Here is a 21,730-nt window from a genome sequence, read left to right on the forward strand (position 1 = left end):
GACAAAAAACTTTTATTGATATGTCAATTCAGATTGATTTGAATATAATCGTCTCCTTCAAAGAATACGGTTCAAAACCTGCATTAAATAAAGGTTAATAGTTAACCTGTTATTTATCTAAGATGTCGTTCCGAAGAGTTTTGTGACTGCCAATGGAATACAAAGTCAATAATTCGTTTTTCTGATTTACCAATCATTGTCCAAAAGTCAGATTGCCGGCTTTGATAATAGTCGACTCATATCAGAAGGAAAAAAAACAATGAATTTATGTGCCTCAACGAACATTATTACGAGTAGAATGAACTTGTTGATGACGAGGTCATTTTGATGTAGATAAAATATTTTCCTTGCCGCTTACGCAGTTCGCTCGAGAAATGACATCAACAACATAACCTAACTTCTCAAAAATGAATTATAAAATCGTTTTTGTGCTTCTATCCGTTGTTTTCGTGTTAAATATCGAAGCTAAGGACTTTGTGGACGGAACAAAAGTGAATAATTTGTTGATCTCCACAGGGAAAGTTGTTGTCAAAGGATATCCGTTAATAAAAAGGGACAAAGACTATGTCTATGTTGATCCTAAGCTGCGAGTAATCAAGGTAAGTGGGTAAAGCGAATGTATTTTTAGTCTTTAAATTTATTTTAAAAATTAAAAATTTGTATATATTGAAGTTAATTTTTACAATCAAAATTGTATCTTAATTTTGACACTACAAGGTAAATTACGTCCATTATAATATATGTAGTTTAGTTTTCTTTGTTTACCATAATACAAGCACATAAATTTACTCATTTTAAATTCAAAACTGAAATATTTTACGAGGCAAATGAAAAAAAAAACATAAAATAAATTGGTAATTACTAAATATTATCTGAATATCTGGTTATTGGACGTAGGTATAGCTACCGTGATGTTTATTTTATATTTTTGCTTATGCTAATTTAACAACGTTTCTTTATTAAAGCATTAAGGGTGAGTACTTCGGAGGGCCACTGATGCGACATACTTTAAAAAAAAATGAAATGCACACCATTCGCGAACCTGTGACCCCCCGCATGAGATAATCCGTTTTTTTTCCTACCTATTCTAGTAACCTCGAGGGGTTATTCTAGATCTGATTTTAAAAATGGAAGCAGCAATGGCAACTTTGGGAAATTTCTGTTGAAATATTTGTCGATTTTTTTTATTTTTAGTTTTAAATTACATTGCGTATTTTTAATACGAATTTTGATTTACATTACCAGGGTATCATCGCCAGAGATTTATCGCGAACGAAAGCAGAAGTCACCGTGACAAGTGGCGGTGTCGGTGCTACCAATGTGACTCTTCACTTAAAAAGCGAGAGAGGGGAGGGACTGAATTACCTAATACTCATATTTGGTCAAAATTCTTGAATAATTTTAATTTTATACATCTTGATAATTATAGACCGGCAATGTACCGCTGAAATATAATTGTTTTTATATTAATATTTATTAGTTTTAAAATGTTTTAAATAAAGAATTATCTTTTTCTTGTCTTTTGATTTTTTTTTTTCATAATTCAACTAAGATTGCTTGAGTATTTTACTTAAATACCTACCTAGTATTTTACCTAAATAAAGGTCATTGTGATAATGATTGGCAGACATACAGTAGTTCTACAATATCGCAAATATTTGTGTTACCTTCACTGAACATAAAAAATCTGATCCATGTAATTTAAATAGTCAAAGTTTTAGCTTTGTGACTAAAAATAATTTACATTCATTGGCACTATTATACTATTGTGCTCCATAAATACTTAAATATATCATATTCTCAAGAAAATATTCCACGAAACAAAATTGAATCTAAAAAATTCACGCATGACACTCGACACTGCAAAACATAAAATAGCACTATATAAATTTACAGTAATGAAAACAGCATGGAAACTGTAATGAAATCCAAACATGATCTCATATAGCGCCCTTACAGCGAACATCAAACGAACACAAATCAATTTTGGCGAATTGTCAGCATACAGGGTGTTTAAACTTAGGGTGGGCTAATGGAGACATACGTATTAAACCGGGCCGCGTGCTGTGACAACATTGACATAGACCAGGGGGGGCTAATTAGTTTAAGCCTGTGGCTAGGGCAGAGATGACCAGCAAGGACCTAAAAATACTAGAAGGTGAAGTATTGGAACGATATTTTTTTTCTATTTCATTAAATGATGGCAGATTTACAGTTGACTTACTTGAGATTGCTTCGTTGGTAGAGTAGTTAGTTACCCTGATTACTTTACCAACAGGGGTAGAGTTCCATTTCCAACCAGGCATAGAATATTTTTTTTAAAAAATCGGAGTTCGGTAGTCCTTGTCAATTAAATACTTCCATACAAATAACATGATATAATATAATTTTTATCCCGAATTTTGTAGAATGTTCATTAATTCATTAAAATTAAAAATCTGAATGACTGGAAAACAATTTTTACAAACTGTTTACATCCAGGCGACGGGGCAATGCAAAGCCACCATCACCATTTAAACATGTCATATCGGATTCTTCCGCTTCACTGTTACTGTTTTTAGACCTCCAAGTACCAGTCACCGGTCTTGTCAAACTCATCAAATACATGAGAATACGTATAAAGAGTTTGACGTATAAACCTAGCCCATAGACACAGCCCACTGCGGTTCTCGTCGGATCTTCACAGGTAGCGATTTCGATCCAGTGGTAGATTCAGAAAAGTACTGCACTTACTAGGGCTACTGTTAGCAAGTTCTCTCGGGTTGGGCCCCGTGAGCTCAGCTACTCGACTGAAGATACATTACATCCATCCGATCTCTGAAGTTCACCAAGGCACCTCTCTTTCTACTATGTTCATGTTATTTGTAATTTTACAGATTAATTTAGGTAAAACACATTCGACTCTTTCCGTATTAAAGCAATTGGACACTAGCGTTTCTAGTACATAATTTTTTATGGTGGTGTATTCAGTGGGGTGCCGCTATCTTTAACATTTATATTCAGAGATCAGAAGACACCAACAATTTTATGGTAATACACATTTAATTCAATTCTATGTCCACTAGTGAATTTGATGTTCAACTTCAATTTTATTTAATTAACTAATGCAATTGTAATTAATTCTGCTCAACTTATAAACGGTTTTTCATTATGACCTCAAAAACATAAAATTTCAATAATTTTGATTATACATTTACTGTTTAGGTGGCATATCGCCATGCTTTTAACAAGGTTATATTTTGAAAGGTAAACTATCTCAAGAACCAAAACTCGGTGAGATTATTAGAATTGATAATTATTGTACCATGATCCTTCCTATTTTTGCGGAGCAGTGATGTAGTCCATTATGAATTCTTGAGGAGTAAGCTTACAACGTTTCAAATCTACGTGAAGAACAGAGAAATGGGTTAAAATTGACTTTACCAAAATTGATTTATATGTGCAGTTAATGAAAGCATGTTAAAAATTCATCAGAATGTATTGCATGCTTCGCCGAACATCTGCAATTTTTGTCCCAAAATACGTGAACGTATTTTCATTTTCTCAAGCGAAGTGTATGTTGTATTCATGTTTGAATTTTCCTACACAATGTTTGCGGTGGAGCGATAAGCTTCCAACCGAGGTATGCTTGCAAGTTCATATTTTATTTATTTAGCGGAGTTATGAAATACTCCAACAGTGACTTCCGTAAAAATATTCCATTTACATAACACACATTTACGTTAAATATACACAGAAATTTCACAATTTGATGTAACATTGTGTGTTGTTTTCTTAACTTGATTGCGTCCTGGCTTGAGTAAATAGTTATCTACATCCACTAAAGAACATAGTTCTATAACACCCCTGTTAACAGTAGTAATTTGATCAGCCACAAACAACAACGCACGTAAAGGGAAAGTTTTATTCCCTTTACCGAAGAGAAAACCAAGTTTATCCAAAGTACTTTCTACTTCCGTCCAAATTCGATTTTGATACGCACCATCAAAAAGTAATTTCCCGTGGAAACAAAAGGCAACGAGGAAAATTTCTAATTTGATCCAATCTAAATCCAATTACCTTCGCTCTGTGCACGCAAAGAATTGAAGGATCAGGGTAAGTAAGAAAAAGTTGGTCTTATTATTAAGTTGTTTATAGGAGGAGAAAAGGCGAAGATGCGTTGAAGATTCAGTTGCAATTCCATTTGAAAACAAACATGCTTTGCGAACATGAAGAATATCAATTATTTTTTACTTAGTTTACTGAACGAATTCACAGCATAGGCACCAAGTAAGCACTGGAGTTCTTAGAGACCGCGGCATAAAAGCCTCAATTGTACTTTTTTTTTGGTCAGGAGGAAATCGCCGAACTTCCGCCCTCCACTGGGGATGGCAGGCGGGGCATGTCGAGCGTACTAAAGCCTCCTGTCGCTCAACAACTAACGTCCGAATCTCGCATGAGACAGAACTCATGAATAGGCAAAGGGGGAGGGAGGCGTTTGGTGCGGAGCACATCTTTCCCACCACCCGACCAAATGGCCGAGCCCCAGCCGGGACAGGTAGGAGGGACAATTTCAGTCAAGCAACATAAAGTCGGTATAACTTGAGGCATTGGAATAATGGCTATATTAGCCTTTCGTAGTTCCTCAATAATTCGTACCTCAAGTAGGTACTCAAGAATAAAATTAGAGAAACAGAAATAGTTGAGTGGTCGATTGTATTTGGGTCTTGTATTAGAAATAAGGTTAAGTGATTGTTCAATTTCGCGTAACCAAATACTGAATTTCTTCAGAACGCGGTAGAGCATGACATTAATTAGTATTTGAAGCGGGTAAACAATATGTCAAACTTGTTCCTACTTTGTGAACAAGTTTGCGATTTATTTATGTTTCGTACTCTAACTTCAATAAATTATTATGGCAAAGTTTGAAAAAGAAAATTTACAATAATGATTATCTGTTAAAATAATTTTGACCGCTCATTTAATGATAGCCAATTTAGTAATATCGTTCCGACCATTTTTAATTAAAGTTCAGCTTTATTTCTATAGCGTCGTTCCCTGAGCTGTTATAGATAGTGAAATCTGTTTCCCGTACGAAATAGTTCAGTTATCTTTAGATCGTTAATTATAAACAAACATATCTAAAACTAAGCATTCGACAATAAATTATAATCAAAAAGAAAATCGGCTTTTACTAAATAAATAACAATTTACGTTCGCGTGTCCAATAAACAGTGGTTTATTGAAAAAAATCAACTGACCCGAACGATAAATCACCCGTGCTTCCTCTATTACTTCCCTTATCTTGAAAAAAAAAAAACAAAAAAAGCAGGCCGCGTACACAGATAACATTCATAAATCAGTCGCGGCATTTTTTGTAAATCCATTAAAAAATTAGATTATAAAATGAAATAGTGACACTAATGTTTGTTTATCGGAAAGATTTAATGTAATAACGAGGTTTATTTTGATGCGCCGTGACATTATGTATTAAAGAGCGGTAAATTAGGATAAGGTGTAGATTACAAGTGCTAACAAAAACACAGCTGTAAACGTTATTAAAAACACACGAAATATGAGTCTTGTACTTGGTTTAAATTTAATTTGTAACCAATAATGGACGAGTTATTTGGTGTGATCAGTTACGCCGCTGCTCATAGGAATAGGCTCATGATTCGAAAGAGATCACAGACAAGCCAAGTCGAAATGTCACTTCATTCGATATTTTGATTGGATATCATTTTTTATAGTATCCATAGCGGTTGTACTAGAACCACAGCATAGAAACAGTTAGAAAGAACGAGAAATTGCATATTAATGGTTTTAGTCATCGTAATTTGACAGACCACCTCAAGATCTAGGTAAAATTTTTAAATATACTAGAATTTTATGACATATCTTTTTTCAAACATAGCTTATCGAGAGTATTAAATCTGACTCTACCCCTGGCATTACTGAAGTGCACGTGCGACGGTACCCACTTACCATCAGGGGGCTGTATGCTCATCTGCGTACAAAGGCAATAAAAAAGTACATGGCTATCCTGGTTTTTAGTCAAGAACGCGTCAAGTTTGCGGCAGAACTCGACAGTATTGTGGTACCTAGCCGTATGCGCACACAAAACAACCTGTACGCGCTCAAGACAGAGATTAGAAGATAAATAGATTATTATGCTACTACATACAGAAGATTAAGGAAGTATAATTATTATTTTATTACATTATAGCTAGAAAAGGTAGTGGCAGCACAAACCGATTTATTTTTAAGTTGAAGACATGAGTGGATGAAGAGGTTAAGTAGGTACCATTTTTAAGATTTTTGAGTTTTTACATTGAATGGTGTTATTTATTTATTTGGGAAACAAACAGTACAATACAAACATATAATATTTTAAAAAAATATAGCTAAAGCAATAACCAAATATGTTTCCACAATCAAAATCACTTATAAGTAGAAAGTGAACAAGAAGAGAAATTTAGAAATTTAAATTACAAAACAACAAAAGCAACACAGTACGCACATCTTATTTTATACATCAACTTACACTATAAAACTATAATACTTATCGGGCTAAATCACCTTATAAATATTTTAAAATAGCTTTTCTATATGCTACAAGTGACAAGCAAAAGATGTCAGCATTAGAGAACTTATGTTACTTATGGGAAGATATGTGCCTGTCAACCATATTAGACCTTAAAACTCCAGGCTTAAAGGCTATTTTTAGAAATTGCATGTGATGAAGGAGCTATGTACGAAGAAAAAGTACAAGTAACAAAAGCTTGTTGTCCCATTTTCTCAAAATTAACAAATTATATCATATCCCTTTCATTCAATCATGTCTTCAGTCTTCGAAATAATTATTAGTAGTGTAGTAGTAGTAGTGTAGTAGTAGTAGTAGTAATAATTACCAAAACAACTGTTGTAATAGTAGCAGTCATAGCGTATTTATTGCATTTGACTTTCGTTTTAAAAACTTACCTCTTGTACGTTTGCATGAATTAAAAACATTATGCTTTATCTTTCGTTGACAAAACGCAAAAGCTTAGTTAAATAATTACATACAATTCTCTCAAACAATGGTGTTTAAATAACCATAACGTTTGAGAGGCGTTTCGCGGTAATTCAAACCCATGAATCATACTTCTACGTCGTACTCCCACGCAACTTTACACGATACGTTCATTGCGAACGGTATATTTGCTTGGTCAAGGGACAACAATCCTATTTCCTGACCTGATTTTCTTAGGAGCTAATAAATATTACATTTTTTTTATATTAAATATTTCATTTTATACGACATGTTTTAAATTACTTATATATAATATATATATATATATATATATATATTGTGTTCATTTTACTCATGTCTACTGTAATTCATTAAATTATCGCCATGTATTATCTTCATTACAGCTACGCACATCTTGAATCTTTCACTTCATCAACGAGGGTTAACTGGAAGCTTAACTTTAAGCCTTTGTACACTATTTTGTGCAATAAAGAATTTTCATTCATTCATTCATTCATTCTTTCATACATTCATTCGTTCATTCATTTATTCATTTATTCATTCATTCATTCATTCGTACATTCATTCATTCATTCACTCATTCATTCATTACACTAGCTTTGGCCCGCGACTCCGTCCGCGTGGAATAGTTACTTTGGCATAACGCTAAATTTTACCACCACTTCATTTACGTAGAAAGTAAAAATATTTTTGAATTATAGAATGTTAAGAAGCTATTTGAACCCCTATTTTGAAACATTATTTATTGTTGCTCCACTTGTATTGGCCTTACCGTGATGTTATATAGCCTATAGCCTTCCTCAATAAATGAGTTATCTAACACTGAAATAATTTTTCAAATCGGACCAGTAGTTCCTGAGATTAGCGCGTTCAAGCAAACACTCCTCAGCTTTATAATATTACTAGCTGACCCGGCAGACTTCGTAGTGCCTCAATCCATAAATAAAAGACCTAAACTTTTGTATAAAATAAACTTAAAACAAACAAAGGAATCCGTTCGACGGGGGATTTTTTTTTATTCCGAGCTTTTTCATATTTATCTACCTTTTAAATCTTCTCCGGACTTCCACAAATAATTCAAGACCAAAATTAGCCAAATCCGTCGAGCCGTTCTCGAGTTTTAGTGAGACTAACGAACAGCAATTCATTTTTATACATGTATATAGATAGATAAGTAATAAGTAATAAGCATAGATTCAATAATTGAATTGAAACGATGGAAGTCGAAGTCGTATTTCGACTCTGACTAATTAAATAACGACCAAATCAGGGATGTCAGTCTCGCCATAAAACTTGCACAACCACGCCTCCGATGACACATCGACAGCTTTATGGAGGCGAGAACATTCGAGAACTTTATCCTTAAACTGGGACAAATGAGACGAAAAAAAAAACTGTTGACAAAAATAATGTCGAAGTAGTTACGGAAGTTGGGGGGGTATTGGAATTTCAGGAATATATCTGAGTAAAATAAAATGGTAATGATGACGGCAAAAGTAATAAGGGAAGTAAGTAAGCAAGGACATTAAGACTCTGGATCTCAATAAGGAATAATCTAAGCGGATAACAATATTAATTGTTGGCTAATTATAATGCTTTTTAAAACTATATATTCGGTTTAATCTAGCATTTTTACTGTCATTATATTATTTCCGATATTCCGATGATTTTAAAGTTTTTCTGGTCACGGATGACTAAGGTGCTATTCGGTGACATTGAGTATTGTGATGACTACCGTCTATCATTCTTTTAAAAATATGTTTAGACTTTTATGTTTCATGACACAGAATGTCTACGACTCTTGTAAGCTGAAGAGAATGCGAGTATGTTTTTGTTTTAATTATTTTTACACTTTTTTTGTCACAACCCGGTAAATTATGTTTTTATCCTAAAGTTAATAAATAAACTAACAGCGTGGGTCTAATTGTAAAATTGTCGATCAAAATTCTTGTTAAACAATTCACAACACAATCGCATACACAACAATCAAGTAACAATCAAATACTTCTATTTTATCTTCATGTCGAAACAAATCTAACGGATATCCATTTTTAAAGAGAAAACACCAAAATCCTATTAGAATTTCGCAAATCAATTACATAATTATGATATTTTCAATTACATATTCGATTTAGATGAAACCTTACCAGATATTACACAAGCTCACTTCAAGTTCTTGTATGTGTGTATAAAAATCAAGTTACTAATAAGTTAGTGATTATTATCTACTATCGTAAATTAACAGGCGAGCCTACAGTCCACCAGATATAAGCGGGATCCATAGACACCAAGAGACAGAAAGCCCAACGTCAATATGTTGCTTATGTGTAATATGCACACGTCTATTTCCTAAATTCAACTAAAGCACCAGCCAGCACACACGACATTCCCAATAATCGATATACCATACTAACAGGAACAGCCGACGCGACTAGCCGTCTATTCCCCGAGGCGTACACGAAAATGTAGAGTGGTTTTGAAATAGACCCATTCGAATGACATGTGCATGCGACACCACGGGAACTGGAATGCAGGGTCCTATTATTTATTTCAGGAATTGTTTTTAAAACTGTTATTAGTATATTATATATGCACATATTATTTATTTAGACACACCAAGAGATGAAGTAATAATAGGCACAAAAGAAAATTAGTCAAATTGTTGTTTTTTTCATAATTATTATAAATAAGCAGTCGAATTCTACATATTTTCAGTAGCAAACAAAGTCACATCATATCTTGAATGCTATAAGAAATTATTAAGGAAAAATCTTCCACCGGACGAGTGTCCGAATTTTGTTGTTAGGAAGTTTTATATAATAAGCAGCATCTTGAAAATGGCGTCAAATCTATTCACAGCTTTGTCAAATATTTTCTATTCCATTATATTTACGGCTATAATAAGAAAGAGTTACAACATTTTGAGACATAGATTTGAATTGAAATTTCATGTACACTCGTTACATATTTTCCGATCACAGAAGAAATGTATTTAATATTAGCTCAAGCTTGTCTTAATACCATATAATGAAAACTAAAAACCATGTTCTAACTGTTACAGCTACTAGTTGTTTCTCTGTTACAAAGGCACATACGAAGTTTTATTTATTGGTTGGATGGGTAGACGAGCTCACGTCTCACCTTGTGTTACGTAGTTAAACGCATTATTGCTTCACGGCAGGATTAGGCAGGGTCGTGGTACCTACCCATGCGGACTAATAAGACGTCCTACCACCAGTAATTACGCAAATTATACTTTTTGCTGCTAACAATTTTGTCATACAATAGAAATAACACGAAATAATTAATTCAACGTGTTTATACGTTTTGTTCGACATCTATAGGCGCAGTTAATTGTTTTTCTCATTACAACCTGCATCGACATGAAAGAAGATTTAAAACAACTTACATTCACACAGCGTTATCGCGTCTGCGTATTTAGCTTAACTCCAAAGAAAGCCGAATCCGTGGGCGGCCAGTGACTCACTAAGTGTTTCTCCAAATAAAGACAAAAGGGACACGAAACGCGACACGTTTGCGTAACCGATAAGCGTGAAAGTCGATACAAAACGTTTAGAGACCGATAACGTAAAGTGACTAAATGGTGATAAATTTAAGTTTCAAAAGCCTACGCGTTCGCATGATGGTCGCGGAGCGCCTTCCAAACTTTCATCGAATAGTCTAGCCGGTCACGTTCAATCTTATTTAGGTTAAACTATAATTATTGTGGGCGATTATAAATGTTTATTGATCAGATCATATTATAAATAAACAAAATTTAATCGTAAAATTTCAATCGTGAAAAAAACATTCATAGGAGATGGACGAATACTAATTCCTGAACCAACAAAGGACGATTCAATAAAATTGCGATTTTAGACTAACAAAGTACCTTATTACACAAAGATATTGGACTCTTAAGTGAAATAAAAGAGGCAATAAGCCAATAAGCTTCCTTTTTTTTCCACAGGAAAAAATCACCGGATTCGTATGTGGGAGTTGAACCTCACTAAAAACTCCTGCCGCTCACAGCCGGCGCCTTACTCCGGACCGGGTTGGAGCCCAGTCAGGGCTATTGAGACGGCGGGACAGGGCTTACGCAGAGCATACATCCATCCCACGGTCCCCCAGCCGCCGCCCAGGCGACCGCCGGAGACACGACCACCGGTTCCCTCGGAGCGGTCTACTATCACCTGGTTTCCTATTACGGGCGAGCTTGCGGAGGACGCCCGTCCAAGCCTAAGTTCCTCCCTGCACAGAGCGGGTGGAGCCCGAAGCTCTTAGGGGGCGGGTCACGGGTGGGACCCCGGTCCGGCGGCGTCGAATTTCTGCGTAGTGAAGAGAGCTTTGCCTCACTCGCTTCGCCACCTCCTACCGCGAGATGGTGCACTCGCAGAAATCGAGCATAGCCTTCCAAGACTCGTCACCGCCAGGCATCGACGCCACGACGCCAGGCAGCGCCAAGTCCGGTCCTATCTTTGCGACCAGGACACGGCGCTGCACCTCCCAAGCGGGGTAGACAGTGAGCGTATGCTCCGTATCCAGGTCGTGTCCACAATAGTGGCACCACGTCGTCGGCTCAGCTCCTATCCGGTGCAGGTACTTCCCGAAGCATCCGTGCCCGGTCAGCGCCTGTACCAGAAGAAAGGTGAGGCGTCCTGCGCCACGATTCACCCAGTCATCAAAGACCGGGTAAACCGCCTCGACGGTCCGTAGACTCCACGTGGGGTTGACAAAAATAAGCTTCCTGTGAATTCATTGACACAAGAATCTGAAATAATATACTGGCGATTAGTAGTATGTGCAAGGTCTACTCGGCAAACACAGTCATTGAATCACGGGCTTATTTATGATATGTAGCGTAGCCCATAGATAACACAAAGTGAGTGCCACACACTTTGAGACGTGCATTTCAACAGTCTTGTAAAACAGCTGACGCACGCTTTAATAGACAAGTCATGGTTATTTCGTGGCAAAAATAGGCAAGACGGTGGTCGTGCGGACTCACAATACGCGCGTAATTATGCATATTATGCGAGCTTAATTTGTATTACACAGAATTAATCATCCATCGTGAAAGTCGATCGCATTGGTCAGGAGTTATACGGGCATCTTTAGGCTATGACAACTATTCTTATTGATTTGCTGTATTATTTAAAGCATTAAACTTAGATTAATTACAATAAAACACTGATCCTTGAATACATCATCATTCAAAAAAAGGCCTTCCCCAATGCCTTCCACATAATGCGGTCCTCCGCCTTCCGCATCCAACGACTTCCCGCCGTGCGCACTAAGTCTTCGGTCTACCTGGTTGGAGGACGCCCCACGCTGCTGGTACCCATTCGTGGTCTCCATTCGAAAACAAGTAAAATAAAATTTATTTAAATCAAATTTCAAAAAGGTTGCGTGTTCTCTCGTTCGACACGAAACTAGACACTGCCCGTTACAATGCACTATTAAAACAAACACCCTAATTTCGTGTGGGAAATATTCAAAACATTTGTCACGGCGCGGCGCACTATGCGCATACAACTTTTCATTTTAGACCCCTGCTACACAGACGAACAGACAAAACCCATTAGGTTTGTGATAATGCAAGTTCATCGCTGTCTGCCGCACAATCTAGAGAAGACTACAAAAGGTTGGATTAGCACTAGGTTGATTCCGAAATCGTATATGATTTTCGCGTAAAATACACGCGTTACAGAAATATGATTAAAACAAATTAATTAAAAATAAATTAAAATAACACGTATTAAAAGTAATTAAGAGATGATCGAAAGATAAAGACATATAATAGATTAAAGTACAAAATGCTTAAAACTTACACTAATAATAGTATGCATGCCTTTACATCAAAATATTGACAGAGTCTACAACGCACTAATATTTGTACAATAAAAAAAACGTAGTTTGATACTAACTATTAATGGGAAAATTTTCATGCAACGCTGCCTGCTGTAAGCATCTCTTTGCTGTGTCCAGGTATTGTTTAGTGTTGCCAACGCTAAACAAAGCGGCGGGGTTGCCGTCTCATCTACCGACCTATTACGATCCATTGTTAAGGAAGCACGGTACAAAATTAAAATGCGGCATTGTCTGGACTCGCACGCCACGCTTATTGGAGTTTTGTCTTAAGCTCAAGATAATGTTACTATATTAAGGTAGAACACCTCTGTGCTCTCTCCGTATACGAGTACTCTTTGCAGCTGCATATTTTATATTGAAACTTTTTTCTGCACTTAATTTCTTGCGTAATTATTTGGTTCAAAACATTCAGGTTGGGTGGCAATGGGTTGTAAACTTTACTTTTTAGGTAGCCCCATAGGATAAAATCAGCAGGCGTCAAATCAGGGCTCCTTGGTGGCCAGTTGATGTCTCGTCGGCGACTTGTCACTCTTCCAGGGAATAAATCTTGAAAAACAGCTAATGAGTCATTTGTAACATGAGAAATGGCTCCATCTTGCTGGAAAAAGATGTTGCGGTTGTAGCTATACTGGTTTTGCATTTCTGTAGCCAAAAAAGTCCGGATCATATGGCAGTATCGAGTAGTCAATTCAAAAACGAAAAACATTCTGAAACACCCTTTATTTCAATTTAAGTCGAAGATAAGAAATGAAATGTTAATTGTATATTTTTTATAAGGCTAGTAGCATGAGATCATCAAATCAAATATATAAATGCTATCTAGTCTTTCGATCTAGCTGCTGCCGTTAAATTTAAAATATGGCGTTCCTTAAAAACTTTTATTAAATTCAAATTCACGGGGAAAAAAATTCAAAAGTTTCCGCGTACAACAATATCTTTAGGCCAACTTATAAAATGCGGATTCCCGTGGTCCCGTGTAAAAGTTTGAATTGCCCTCGATTTTTTTTTCACTATCTTCCCGTGCACCACTCACTTTTGCCTATTTAAAACTTTTTCGTTTTATTCTAGAACGCTCGACCGCGACTTGTAACTACAGTCGAGTTGTTTTCTTGTACCAGCGGTTAAAATAGATTTTGTCCTTGTATTTTATTTGAACGTAGCGTCGCGTATACCACGAACAATTGTGCAGGTCTGTTAATTGTCGTATTTTGCTGTGTGAAACACTTTTATGTTGTGTTTTGAATCGTAATCTTGACTAGAGTATCGTGAAGCTAGTTGGTACTTGCAGTTTTAATCCTTTTTTAGGTTGTTGTCTAATTTTATATAATATTCTATTGGGTGGCGGAAAGTTATGAGAAAAAAAAAAGTACACTCAGAGCTGGAATCCATATTCATCCATACATATATGTATTTACTCGTCACGACTGACTGATGACGCTGGAGCCTACAAACCTAAAATTTTGGCTCTTGATTTTGTAAGCATCCACTATGAATTGATTTTGGAAAAACTCCGACATTGGAATGAGCTCCCCTATGCGATGTTTCCCGAGCGCTATGATATTATTATGTCCTTCGTCATCAAGGCTAGTGGAAAGTATTAAGCGGGAAACAACAGCTTGACTCTTCCCCTGGCACTGCTGATGTCCTTGGGCGACGGTAACCACTCTCCATCAAAGGGGCCGTGTGGTCGTCTACCTGTAAGGCCAAAAAAAAATCATATTCAAATACTTCATTACAATTAAGATACAAAAAAATACAGACGCTCATCTGTACCGAAGGTAGGATTTGTTGTACTATTCAGGGAACCGAATAATACTCGATGTAAATATATTATTATTCATATTGAACACTCATATAAATAGCAGAGAAACGCAGTCCTCACATAATGCGAGTATCAAATCCACGATACATTATATAAAAATCTTTTCCGACTAGGACATTATAACAATGCGTAACGAACACTCTAGTGTCAACTCAATACGAGATCCAGATTATTGATATTTTATTTATCGCTAGATTTTTTGAGACTTAAAAATTGGTAACATATAATATTCAAGGTGGGTGGCGCATTTACGTTGTGGATGTCTTTGGGCTCCAGTAACCACTTAACACCAGGTGGGCTGTGAGCTCGTCCACCCATCATAGCAATAAAAAAAGTAAAAAAGAATACTTTATGTTTTCAGACAACAACAAAATCGTTAAGTGCGGTTTTTTTTTGTGTGTGACTAACCACTTCAAAAAAATACAATAATAATTTAAAGTTGTTAAATTTATCGTCACATGCAAGGGCATGCCACTTCAGACCTTCTCGGAAATGCATTCATCACCCCAACCAGCTATATTTACATATTGATTTTACAAATACAAATACTGTTACAACATATAATATAAATTATTCAATATTTCGATAGTGCTCAAAATCTGTTTCAGTAAAATACAATTATTTTTCAACTTGCACTTTGGCCACGACGCGTCTTGTTTCGAACAGCCTTCGAGTGAAACGATCGAAAGCCAACTACACTTAAAGTGCACTCGAATCTCGAGCACGGAGAAAAACGTTATAGTAAAATAAAAACACGAACGTTTGTCGCAGCGGTTTCGACTCAGAATCAAAAGGCATATTGAAACCTTTTTTTATTTCCCTTGTAGGCAGACGGGCATACGGCCTACCTGATGGTGAATGGTTACCGTCGCCCGTGGACTTCAGCAATGCCAGTGCTCAGTCGCTGTCTACCGTTGGAAATAACATATTTCACTTCTCTAAAATTAAATGCGTGTGTGCTTTCTTACGGTTTATCTTATTTGGTTAGTTATCAGTGTTATGTTATTGATAATCAAATAAACGACGGTTGTTGGTTTATGCGCGAATAATTTTGACCTTTATGATTCTAAAATAATGGAACACGTGTATTTCAAACCAAAAAAATCAAACCCGCAAAATTATAATTTGCGTAATTACTGGTGGTAGGACCTGTTGTGAGTCCGGACGGGTAGGTACCACCGCCCCGCCTATTTCTGCCGTGAAGCAGTAATGCGTTTCGGTTTGAAGGGTGGGGCAGCCGTTGTGACTATACTGAGACCTTAGAACTATATCTCAAGGTGTGTGGCGCATTTACGTTGTAGATGTCTATGGGTTCCAGTAACCACTTAACACCAGGTGAGCTGTGAGCTCGTCCACACAAAGGCTAAAAAAAAAAAAAAAAATATATATATTTGTCAGCACACGTCAGGGATGGCCGAGCACTCGTAGTTTCGTCATCACTCGTATTCGATTGAACTCAGTTTAGTTAATAAAACTTTTTGAATAACAATTATTGAAACTCAACACACACAACTTTCACAATGACAGGATAAACCGACAGTTTCGTTGCACATACCGACAGACCGACTGACCGACTGACTGACTGACAGAGACTCACTGACTGAGACGGACGGAATTACTGTCTGACACGGAATGCCACGACTCTGTCCACGTACCGCCATTTTATACTGTGGCGTTACGTAGTCTACCCTTCATTTTGTGATATTTATCAAAACAACATCTCATCATTTAAAATAATAATCAAAACCACCGTCTTAATATTACTAAAAGTCGTTATCCACGACAACTAAAAGTCGTTATCCACGACACGGCCATTCTGACATGTCACACGTCCCTGTGTGACGCTCCTGCAAGAAAAACAACCTTTTGCAATATCAAACAGGTTTCGTCTCGGCCAATCCTGATACATTAACGATTGAGGATTGGGATTCCTTTCATTACAAACCATAACGTTAGCTCTCAACAAGATCTTTAACAGACCATGTTAACCTGTGTGAGTAGATAACTTAATTACCCAATTATTAGTGATACACTATACAACTGAAAAATTTCATTAATGCTCAATAAGCATTAGAAACCCGAGTTATTATAAAACAACTCCATCTGAGCCGTATTTCATCAGTATTCTGTTTCAACCACAAACTATCGTTACAATTACTTCCATCTAGTGAGAGTAACTCATGCCACCTATATCGAGTGACGATAAACCAATTCAAGTGTCACCTCCATCAAGTAGCTCTTGACTACTTATTGCCTCCATCCGGCAAATAAGTGGGACCTCCATCCGGTACCCAACTTCAACACAAAACACTAATGCCTCCATCCGGCACGCAAGTGGAACTTCCATCCAGTACCCACTTCAACCATAAAACACATCACAATGCCTCCATCCGGCAATAAAACGAACACATCACCTAAATCGAGCGATGTGTTCAATTACCAGTCATAAATGACACCGAATACTGTTCTTTACTAATCACACAAAATAGGACAACAAAATCCTTACTTTAATCAGTCAGTTGTATCGTGGTCATTTGATCCTACATCTTCTACATCACTAGTTTCAACAAAATCGTATAGAATGCTCCTGGCCTGGCTGCCGGCGCAGCTAGTGACATTGCCACCCACATTATCATTAAAACAAATGATAAAACCAATACACATCATTTCACAATATAGAGTCAAAGTCATTACTAGACCAACACAACAATAGTCTCCATTGAGACCCAGGTCTCCGCTGTACCAATCGATGGAGATGCTCTCACTTCACTGATCAGTCTCGTCAGTAGCACTACTTAGAGGCAACCTTATGTAATCATAGGTGCCACAAAATTCAACATCAAATTTTACTAACTTTCCAATGTTCTGGTCTCGTCAAAGTTAATCTCTTACTTTCAGTATCATTTTAAGTAAAAACCTTTAGGGATATGGCACGCGAACTATTAAGAATTCGAAGGGGCTCACTTTTGTTATTCTTATGGTAGAACAATTTAAAATAGATGTACGGCTTCTAGCACTTCTTGTCAAGAACAATTCCATGAGCTCACCGCGAGCTTGGTCATCAATAACGCAAGTCTGGGCTTCGAATAAGGACACTAGATTTAAGTGTTCTATTTCGCTGAATGCTCAATCTCACTGAACCGATTAAAACAACTATCAGGTAGTACATGACATACAATAGGTAAGCAATAAACCATCGCATAGGATTTGTTCCGTACAGTTTTGAGTCAAAACAACAGAAACCTTTTATGAGAACCATCGTATAAAATTGATGAGTTATGAAGCTACTAAGTACTAATAGATTTCTTGACAAGAGAGCATTCGGCACCCGAATCCAAATAAAAATAATACGACTCACCAGATTGTTCTTATTTACCAAAATTGCCCGATGTTACGCAGCTACCGGCACGTTGCTCCGCTCGGCCGGTGAATAGTTGACCCATCGAGCGCCGACGGACGGCGTTTGCGTCCCATATCTCGTATTGGCTGCAGCAATCACGTGTCGAATGCGACACGGCCTTCCTGATTGTACACGTCCTCGTGTGATGGTTAACCTACAATCAAAAACATCCACGAGAACACTTGTTCCGCTCGATCACTTCTGACTACACTTTACGACTTATCGGAAAATTTAAAGTCATCAAAGCTTTAAACTGTTTTAATACCATTTTAACCAAATCAAACAATAGGGTATACAAAGTTCACTATTCAGCAGTCAGAGCACGTACCACAGTCGTTCATCAAACTTCAAATTTACTCTGTACAAATCAGGCATAGCTTACAGGAACTCAGATCAAAGAAAACTTCCGAGTAAAAATATCTAACGCCACGGCTCTCCAGCCGACCAGCAATCACAATTGCCCTCATGATGCGCATCCACAGCGTGGATCGCCCGTGTGCATCACCCGCTGACTACACACGATGGTCTTTACAGACCCCGACCTCCGCCAGAGCCAAACGCGCACCGCGCACCCACGGACTACTTGAGTTGCCTCAAGAGACACCGATTTCTACCGGGCTACGACTACGTAATAGCTACTGGTACGGTCGAACAGAATACGGCCGATAGACTATCCTTACTCGAGTTTTCACCACAATTTAAGCTTGCTCTTCATCATCATCATTTACATCAACCTCGACTGGTATGTGTCATGCTGGCATTTTTCTTAGCCTATCATGTGGGTATTTGTAAGTACGTTTTGAATTTAAAGCTTTCAATGTGTAACGGTCACCATCCAATACTTCAACTACTTTAAACGGCCCTTTAAACTTCGTATCTAATTTCGTTTGATTACGCTCTTCGTTTTAATGTATGGACGAGCTCACAGCCCACCTTGTGTTAAGTGGTTACTGGAACCCATAGACATCCACAGCGTAAACGCACCACACACCTTGAGATAGAAGTTCTAAGGTCTCAGTATAGTTATAACCGCTGTCCCACCCTTCAAACCGAAATACACCACTGCTTCACGGCAGAAATAGGCAGGGTGATGGTACCCGTGCGGTCGACGGCACTATACGGAGCACCCGTCTGGTGCCACGTCCTTACCCACGAGAACGTCACCGCGCTGCGACGCCGGCAGCGCGCGATCGCAGTCAGAGTCATTCAAGGATACCTCACAGTCTCCTACGAGGCGGCGCGCCCTAGCGCAAGTGCAGCCGGAGCGCGGGGGCTCCAATCTCGGCAGTCCGTGCTGGAGGCGTGGTCTCGTCGTTTGGCGGACCCGTCGGCCGGCCTCCGTACCGTCGAGGCGATCTGCCCGGTTCTCGCGGACTGGGTGGGCCGCGACCGCGGAAGTCTCACCTCCGGCTACCTGTGCAGACTCACAAGACATTTTACCACCATGCAAACTTCTTACCGCAACAAATCTTACCAGCCGCCACGCAATCTACAATTTTACGGGTTCCACCTCTCCTACACGATGTTACTCCCACACTGAGGAAGCCAACCGCGAACACTTGTCAAGCACGCACAAGCACGCACTTCACCGGAAAAACCTGCATCTGCCAGCGGAACCCGAACACCGCCGCATCGCCAGACACGAACGCACCGGACGTCTTATCTTACAGGTCACGACGACTTCAGATGTGTCAATTTTTCTTCTCCACGGAAACTTGCTTGCTTTCTTGTTTGCTTGCTTGCTGGAGCCCGAAGTCATCGAACGTGTAGTGTTATTGGTATTGAATCGAGTAGATTCTAAAATTTCAGTGACAATTCACAGTCTCATGTCCTGGTTTACTGCACTAGTGCCATGTAACTCTAGCAGTAGTCATTGGCTTAAAAACGATTCGTGTCGGAACTACCCACTCGTCATGACAGATCCATTATTGCGATCGAAGTTTCACTTGAGATTTGCACTTGCCTTAATTTCTTGCAATAGCTTGTTACGTGTTGTATTTCCGCTAGTAAATGCCAGGTGATGAAGTCGACAGTCAAACTGGGCAACATGAGCCAGAACGTAAGATGTGACGATTTCTTCGTGGCTCAGATCTTCTATCGAGGTAGCAGACGTTATTACACGACTTGCGTATGCTGCATTCACGCTTTTGTGGCTTACCATTGCTTAAATTGATAAGCGTCGCAGCAAGAATTTTGCATAACGAGCGAGAAATAAGTCGCAAATGCCTCCATGTGACACTTACTTGTGAAATCCGCGACAATATGATAAGGCACCGCCTTTCAGGGCCTCACTGAAAACTACAATGAGCTATGCACCATCCAGTAGACGTTCATCGAGGTACATATCAACCGTAGCGCACCAAGCACATGGATCGGAATCTGTCTGTTCCCGATGAATTTCCGACCCGTGATCTCACATACCGTTACTGGTATTCTGATTTCTGACCTGCATCATGTTTTTTCGCTGTACTTCGAACATGTTCAAACACGTCACGCCAGTGAGAGTAGAGTCCTGATCTCACTTCTGATGTCGACACACGTCAGGGATGGCTGAGCACTCGTAGTTTCGTCATCACTCGTATTCGATTGAACTCAGTTTAGTTAATAAAACTTTTTGAATAACAATTATTGAAACTCAACACACACAACTTTCACAATGACAGGATAAACCGACAGTTTCGTTGCACATACCGATAGACCGACTGACCGACTGACTGACTGACAGAGACTCACTGACTGAGACGGACGGAATTACTGTCTGACACGGAATGCCACGACTCTGTCCACGTACCGCCATTTTATACTGTGGCGTTACGTAGTCTACCCTTCATTTTGTGATATTTATCAAAACAACATCTCATCATTTAAAATAATAATCAAAACCACCGTCTTAATATTACTAAAAGTCGTTATCCACGACAACTAAAAGTCGTTATCCACGACATATTGTTAAGCTATTTCTTTGGCATCGTATGAGTGAACAGTAACATTAATATGTAAATTATGATTTCGCTGATACTAGTAACTACGTTTATTTATTTAAAATAATAACATTTTTTTTAAACGATCATTGAAACTTGCAAAAGAAAGCGTTATATATGCAAAAGAATATAATATAGCCCTAAATAGATTTTTCATAATCTTCCCAGAAAATCTAATAACGGAATATTTCACAAAATTATTAACCTTTCACAATCACTTATGTTCGCAAAGCCAACGCTTGGCTGTTTAGTTGAAGAGAGCACTCAAATCGATCACCAGAAGAGTAGGTGAGAGCCCTCGCGAATCTATCCCGTTAGCATTAACATATGTAACATGTAACAATATAGAATCTTCTGATTTCTATGCCTACATTAATTGTTACAAGATATAATAACTTACTTTTGTAATTTAATACGCGGGAGATTCACAGAAACCAAAGAAAATTCTACATATATACACATAATAACTACTACATATAATAATTTATATATGAATTTCAAGGAACATAAAGAAGATACTAGGCCAAGAGTTCCCGTTTAGCATTTATTAAAGTAATAAATAACAGTACCTAGGAATAATTGCTGATAACAGTTGTAAACGTGAAAGTTTAAGGTTGTATTAAGTATAATGCGATTTTTTAGTT

The 21,730-nt window shown here is 37.8% G+C and overlaps 2 protein-coding genes across 2 annotated transcripts; one reads left to right on the forward strand and one right to left on the reverse strand.

Annotated features, from left to right (window-relative positions):
• Positions 1 to 243: 243 nt before the first annotated feature.
• On the forward strand, positions 244 to 1,515 carry LOC101737368 (uncharacterized). The gene is made up of 2 exons (XM_038011500.2): positions 244 to 599; positions 1,246 to 1,515. Exons 1-2 carry the CDS (start codon positions 408 to 410, stop codon positions 1,393 to 1,395), a joined length of 342 nt encoding a protein of 113 aa, XP_037867428.1. The 5' UTR covers positions 244 to 407; the 3' UTR covers positions 1,396 to 1,515.
• A 16,022-nt stretch (positions 1,516 to 17,537) lies between these two features.
• Positions 17,538 to 20,615, reverse strand: LOC134199056 (uncharacterized). Its single transcript, XM_062669103.1, has 2 exons — positions 19,322 to 20,615; positions 17,538 to 18,259 (listed from the first exon to the last, which is right to left on the reverse strand). Exons 1-2 carry the CDS (start codon positions 19,538 to 19,540, stop codon positions 18,074 to 18,076), a joined length of 405 nt encoding a protein of 134 aa, XP_062525087.1. The 5' UTR covers positions 19,541 to 20,615; the 3' UTR covers positions 17,538 to 18,073.
• Between the last annotated feature and the right edge of the window lie 1,115 nt (positions 20,616 to 21,730).

The sequence above is a fragment of the Bombyx mori genome, chromosome 6, assembly GCF_030269925.1.
Source record: "Bombyx mori chromosome 6, ASM3026992v2".
Lineage (NCBI taxonomy): Eukaryota > Metazoa > Arthropoda > Insecta > Lepidoptera > Bombycidae > Bombyx > Bombyx mori.